Here is a 7,255-nt window from a genome sequence, read left to right on the forward strand (position 1 = left end):
GTCAGCGTTGATGTTAAAACGTCATTTTCATCAGACGTTATCCACAATGGTCGCTTCAATCGACCATTTTCGTACGAAAAGCAATGACGATGTTATTTTTCTACATAAAAATCCTGCAGTCTTGTTTTTGTTATTTTAAATTACAGGTCGTTATATCCTACACACATGATTTGAGAAATGCAATATTAAATATGCTAACTATAATTTAAAAAAAGCTACAACTTTTCCGTATCTTTCCATAGGACAACAGTTGTCAAGTCGGCGAAGACTTTCTGCAGTTGCTGAACAGTGTCTCACACATGTACCAACCTTTCCCCAAGATGCTGTGAGGCAAAACGCAACGTCGGCCATTTTGTTAGAAAGAAGTGTGCTTCACAGTCGAGAAGATCCGAAATTCGTATGAATTTCGGAACAAAAACAGGCCAATCAGTTGCAAACTAGTGTGAAAACGTGTGATTAGGCTTCTTGATCGATTGCAGCATACCGAATAGGATGGAGGATAAGGCTATGCTAAAAGATTTAGACCAATGGATCGAACAACTGAACGAGTGCAAACAATTGACCGAATCGCAAGTGAAAATTCTGTGTGATAAGGTAGGCAGTCACAGACAACGATGATGACGATGGGCAATGGACGCGGTGAACCATTAGATTAGTGTTGAATTGTGTGTCGGGAAGAAGAAAAAGCGAATATTTTTTGTTCGCTTTTTCTCGGTTTGCAGTGATCTAATATCGCCGAAAGTATGAGCAGTTGAGTTATGGTAGAGAAAAGTGTCGCCGAATGCAATACTTGTCTGAATACGGTGGGGAACATCGCCGTTTTCGCTTACGGTGTCGATAATTCAGTGATGTCTTGTGTGGAATGAACGTCTCCCGTGAGCAGCGACAGTTTTTTATTGTGTTGCCGAATACAATTTCGTATGCAAAAAGTCCAGAAAGTGTCAAGAATCCGCATAAAATCCAATCGTGTCCTTCAGAGATCAAGAACTTCCACCAGCCGCGAAAAATAAAATCCGAGCGGTAGAGTGAGCAAGATGGATAGAGAGATCGATAGCAGAAATAAGCAAAGCCGCCAAACACCTGAGCGAGATGACGATGCAAGGAATAAGAGTGAGAAAGAGATTGCTGGAAAAGTTTTGCAACTTAACGGCACCTATCCGCGCGGCTTGCGGAAGTCCTGCCGTACAGCAAATCGGCACCGAAACGACAATTTTCACGCCGTATTTATGACTTTTTCGAATAATCTAGTCGATTATGTGCGGCTAGTTTTGTAAAAAAGTTTTTTTTGTCGCCAATTCCATGTTAGAACTCATGCGAAGGAATGCTCAGTCGGATGCGTGAAATGTGTCGTGTGTGTTTGTGAGGGCGTATGTTACTTCCATTGTCGCGTCATAGTCTTTCATCAAATTTGCTCTATTGGTCACGAGTTTAGCGAAAAAAACTGAAGTTTTTATGGTCGAGTTAAACTAACGCTGCCAATGCTGCTGTGTCAATAAAGACAAAACAAAACGATGAATAGTAATTTACCTATTCCGTGCGTAAGGCAATGCAAGCCATAAAGTACTACTACTACTACTACACACACGCACACTCACTCGCCTAGTAAATCTACAGTCAGTCATGAGTCATGATTGTGTAGCTGATGTTACAAGTAGAAGATGATGACGATGATAGAGAAGGATGAGCATGTGTGTGTGTGTGTGTGAAAACCGCACGCATTGTCAAAACCCGTACGTTTAAAAAATATTTTACGTGTTGGGAAAGTTTCGAATTTTATTTAAACATTTGCAACATCCCTTCCATTACAAGCCAACAACAGACAAAGTCCAAAAAAGCAGAAACCATGTGAATTGTGTGGCCAATTAAGAGAACTTCATCGTTTTATCTTATCTGGGTGGCTTTAATGCTTTAATCCGCACACAAGTGTGTTAAACGATATGAATTGAATTGAAACGAACTGGATAAAATCACGACAGTTGATGAGTTATGATGTTTGTCCAAAAGACAAATAACGCAAAACAATGATACAAATTCGTGTTAAAATGTACAAGGATGTAATTGTCTTACGCGCATACCTATACATGCACATCTTGTCGATAGTGTAAAGTCCTTTCTAGGCCCTAAATATAATATAGAGATAAAAACGACTGTTCGATAATGGTAACGGTTAGTGGAGAAATGGATTTGGAAAATCTAATTGCGTATATACGAATTTCTCCTATACGTCTCAAAACAAGAATAACGCATACATTCAGCCAAACTGCGTCTGGCAATCCTTCAAGCCTGTAAAGTCTATTTTTAGGGTAAATAACCCACGTCGTTTCTACCACCGTTGGTCATCGCAGCCCGGTACTGTGTGATAGAATTTAGACAAGCGGCAACAGCGACCGGGAAATCGTTCAAACTAAGCTTCTCGCGGACAATCATTTCTACGGTTCAAGATCTTGGCACTGGCACACAAAAAAATCCGCTTCCGTCCGATATGCTGATGCAGAACACGACGCACCTTTATTTCCTGCCTTACCTTCTGTCCCACCGAAGGTCCACAGTCCTCCTGAAACCGGCAGCCGGTTGAATGAACGATGTTATGTACTTCCGCTTGCACAGGAGAGTTAAGGGTGCATTAAGATTAGCAGTTTAGTTTTCCCTGACCGCAAGGACACGCCGGCACTCCTACGATGCGGAAAATGACCATGGTGATCGGTCACGTTGCACCTTTTGTTACTCCCGCGATTCAAAAGAACAAACGTTCCGGCTGGTTGGATTTACAATGAGGTCGAACTACTATTCCACTTTCCATATCCTCATTAGTACACTTACCTTCCCACGAACACAATTCGGCAGCCAAGGATCACAGATTTGATGTGAATGCCAGTTCAAATGTCATTGGCAAGCTGCCTTGGCGCTAAAGGCCCTAAACCAGATAGTACCGAGTAGTATTTGCACTGCAGTGCAACATTCTGCTGTGTATTATTGTGTGGCGAGATCTGGCAGTCATTCGTCAAGTCTGTAAATAGTCTGTGACAACAAAACACACACCGACACAAACATACATCTGCTGCCATTAATGAATGAATGACCGAATAGTGTATTTTTATTATTTCCTTCATTTTCATCCACTGGTCCATCGATCAGAAACCAATAATTCAGACGTGAGGCGAACATGGAACACAATATGAGCAATAATTGTGTGTCCAGATTTTTTCTACATGGATAAATGAAATTTACTTTTGGAAACCTGTTTTAATTGGCGAATTTTGAATGTGGATTTCAAATAATCTGGTTTGAAAGATTATAGCTTGTTGTACATTTTATCAGTACTTTGATAAGGTGCTAGGTGCGTGCAAGTGCCTTTTGCTACTACAACTTAATCGATGAAGGTCGAATATTATGAGTAAAGCAAATATTTATAGATGCAAAAGATACTTTTGCGTGTCATTACTTACGTAGGTTTCATGATTCATGTCTATGTCTTTGACGCTATCAGGTTGTTTGTCATTTTTAATATCTTATCTTTTGCTAAATGTCGTATTTGGTTCAAAGAGTTGCTTTACAAATTGCAACTGAAGAATAGCGTATTCAACACTTAATGCGCGGAAGATCATATTGATCGTCTAATATTCATATGACATTGCTTTTAATCAATTAACCTAATTTTTTAATGAAATTGTGCTTTATTCATAACCTTTTCCAGGCGAAGGAAATTCTATCGAAGGAGTCTAACGTACAGGAGGTGAAATGTCCGGTAACAGTATGCGGAGACGTACATGGTCAGTTCCACGATCTGATGGAGCTGTTTCGGATAGGTGGACGATCGCCGGATACTAACTATTTGTTCATGGGAGATTATGTCGATCGTGGCTATTATTCGGTAGAAACCGTTACTTTGTTGGTGGCATTGAAGGTAAGTGATGCAAACTGATGTACAAATCGTAGCAGTGATATAATTACTTTACTTTTATGTGTATTTGCTTTTATAGGTACGATATCGCGAAAGAATCACTATCCTTCGTGGTAATCACGAGTCGCGGCAAATTACGCAAGTGTACGGTTTCTACGACGAATGTCTGCGAAAGTACGGCAATCCGAACGTATGGAAGTTCTTTACGGATTTGTTTGACTATTTGCCACTGACGGCCCTGGTTGATGGACAGATCTTCTGCCTGCACGGAGGGCTCAGTCCTTCGATTGATACGCTTGATCACATTCGAGCACTCGATAGACTTCAGGAGGTGCCACACGAAGGTCCCATGTGCGATCTGCTCTGGTCCGATCCAGATGATCGAGGTGGCTGGGGTATATCGCCACGAGGAGCAGGCTACACATTTGGACAGGTATGTATCCATCGCTGGAATACGCGGAATGTGCAGGACGATATTTTACGGTGTCGTGTATTGTTTTGTTTTAGGACATTTCGGAACTGTTCAATCACACAAACGGGCTGACATTAGTATCAAGAGCACATCAGTTAGTAATGGAAGGATACAATTGGTGCCACGATCGTAATGTTGTCACAATTTTCTCTGCACCGAACTACTGCTACCGTTGTGGCAATCAGGCAGCATTGATGGAACTGGACGATGCACTCAAGTTTTCATTGTAAGTATCCCGGCGACATATGTAGCCTTTTTTTGTGCTGATCTACGTTTTTTTTTCTTACATCATATCAGCCTACAATTTGATCCAGCTCCACGTCGTGGTGAACCACATGTGACCAGAAGAACGCCGGATTATTTCCTTTAAGAACAATATCCTTACTATATGATGCTGAAATAATAGCACGAGTAAACAAATTAAGCAGGTACACAACATTAAGAGAGACAGGCCAACTGAAGCTGCATCTTCAAATAGAAAAAGGGCAAACATGTTGAAAGGAAGGAACAGGTGATGCCAGTACAGCAAATTGACCGAACAAAATCGTGAAAGATGTGTAATGCGTAATGTCTCGTACAACCAACACATTTAAGCGTAATAATTACATCGTAATCAAATAATAAAAATGAAAGATCTATTTAACAAAACAAAGGGAACAGCCAACAAACTGACAAGCCGGATCTTTTGCCAAGCAAACTAAACCAGCAGGTGTTAAGAGGAAAAAAAAACGCTCGACAGCTTTCGCTATCGCAATACGAACTAAAAACGGACACCGGCGGCACTACGATGCAAATGCTGCTGCTGACAAGAATTCTTATCGGTTTAAATGAGTGCAAATGAGGAGAAGGAACTTTGTTTACGTCTGTTGGCATATTGTGCTGCTTATTTCTAAAACGAATCCGCAATGGCAAATGTTCAGAAGAAATGGATTAAAACACACCGCAACATGATCGATTTCCTGGTACATTAATTACGAGTGGAAGAAGCCATGCTATAACAAGACGATGGTCAAAAAATCCCGCCCGTTTGTATGAAAGGGGCCTATTTTTGAGCGCGCGCGCGCACACACACACGTTTACGTTGTGTGGCTGTGTGTGAGAAGGTCGATACCGGTAGGCAATGATCAATCAACAGTGAGAGAGGTTGCAAATTGCATGTTGAATGTTCTTCGCAAGCAACCAGACTGCATCCATTGAGGATGATGAGACACACGAGGGTGGAAGGTATAGTAATGTTGGAAAAGGAAGGAAATGTAATACTACTCTACTACTATTACTATTACTACTTAAGCTGAAGGAAGGAGAAGAATGATGAGGAAAGTATCCGTCTGTGCGTGTGGGTAACGGGAGAATAAGAAAAAAATGGAATATGGAAATGTGCACACTAAATGAAGTATTAGAAAGTCAGAAAATGTAAGCAACCCAAACCCAACCCTCTCACCCGAGTCTATCCGTTGATGGTCCATTCTATTTAAATATCACTTCTTTTATATTTTGGGTGTATTTTAATAAGCGACACGACGCCATATTGGGCTTTAGGTAACACTTTTCGTTAAAAACGTCGGAAAAGGATAGAATGGGGGCTAATCTTATGGCTGATGAAAACAAAGTAATGATCATGATCCAATAAACGTAGATCGATCGTCGCTATTGCTGACTAATCGTTTCAATATAGCACACTACAAGATAAATATACGCAAATATTTTGTTAATATTTGTTCTCTTTGCTTTTACGGCGGTTAAGGTTTCCCTGAATTGTGCTTGTGGAAAAACGCTGGCAATGTTGCGAGCCATCTGTATTAAAAGTTATTATTGTACATTGAAACTGTGGCTTTTTCCTTGGTCGAGATATGATATTCCGCTAGCGAGAATGAACGGATATGCGATCTTGCTAGAGCACAACAGTTCGCCTCCACTTTGAAATGATCGGGAACGAAAGGCACGCGTTCCCACAGGGTGGTTAGTAGATGTAATTAAATATCCACCGTGGCTATCATCATACACATGTTTGCGTTTTTGCTCCTCTATTCTATTGTTTGCGGAATGTGTTGGTACACTGTGGTCTTGTGTTGTGGCTGGCAATCAATTTGTTTTCCATGCGTGAGAAATTTTTGGCATGAGATATGGAGACAGCTAGTTTAGAATTCAATCAAACAAGCAGCGTATTATTGCATCATGAAACAAACCAACAATTACTTCGTGTTATGTCTTATTAAAAGTTCAAACGAACGAGTTTCTGGCTAAGCGGTTTAGTAGAGCAGAAGCACACATACACACACACACACACGCATACACGTACGTCGAAATACATCGATGTATAAGGGCAGGAAATGAAAAGAAACAAGAGCATTATAAAAATTTCGTTTTATTAGTGGTTTTACTTTGATGGAAGAATGGTTAAAACATTCGCTAGCTTCAATACACATGCAACAAATAAAAACGTAACAACTGAAACAAACAGTCCCGTAGGTTTGGCGCGATTATGTTCCTTATTTTGTTCGCTCGAAGATATTGGGTATTCACACACGTAGCACATCATCATGTGGAATGTTGAATTTTGCTTTTCTTTTTCGAATGTAGTGTTTACTCGTATTGATGTGATTCTTATGTTATGTTTCTATTGTGCTTAAAACATTGTACCTATTTTGGCTCCAATTATTCCATACAGGATTTCACGGTTGTTGCGAGCGTTTAAATCTCATAACTTAAGCAAAAATAACTCACATTAAGCTTATTTCACCCTGCGCGTATAGTAAATGAAGTGAACGCTCGGGAAACGGATGGCAGTTAGCGATTGGGATGAGAATAGTATGCCTTGCTACATGGTTCATGGTGTCCTATGATTCCGCTTATGAAAACTGGCTTGTTGTCTTGGCAATGCG

General features: G+C 40.5%; 1 protein-coding gene across 1 annotated transcript; it reads left to right on the top strand.

Annotated features, from left to right (window-relative positions):
- The first annotated feature begins 310 nt into the window (after positions 1–310).
- LOC125766657 (serine/threonine-protein phosphatase PP2A) lies at positions 311–6,841 on the top strand. The gene is made up of 5 exons (XM_049432884.1): positions 311–594; positions 3,695–3,904; positions 3,981–4,334; positions 4,409–4,599; positions 4,671–6,841. The coding sequence occupies exons 1-5, from the start codon at positions 493–495 to the stop codon at positions 4,741–4,743; spliced, it is 930 nt and encodes a 309-aa protein (XP_049288841.1). The 5' UTR covers positions 311–492; the 3' UTR covers positions 4,744–6,841.
- The last annotated feature ends 414 nt before the right edge of the window (positions 6,842–7,255 follow it).

Source organism: Anopheles funestus, chromosome 2RL (assembly GCF_943734845.2).
Source record: "Anopheles funestus chromosome 2RL, idAnoFuneDA-416_04, whole genome shotgun sequence".
Taxonomy (NCBI): Eukaryota; Metazoa; Arthropoda; class Insecta; order Diptera; family Culicidae; genus Anopheles; species Anopheles funestus.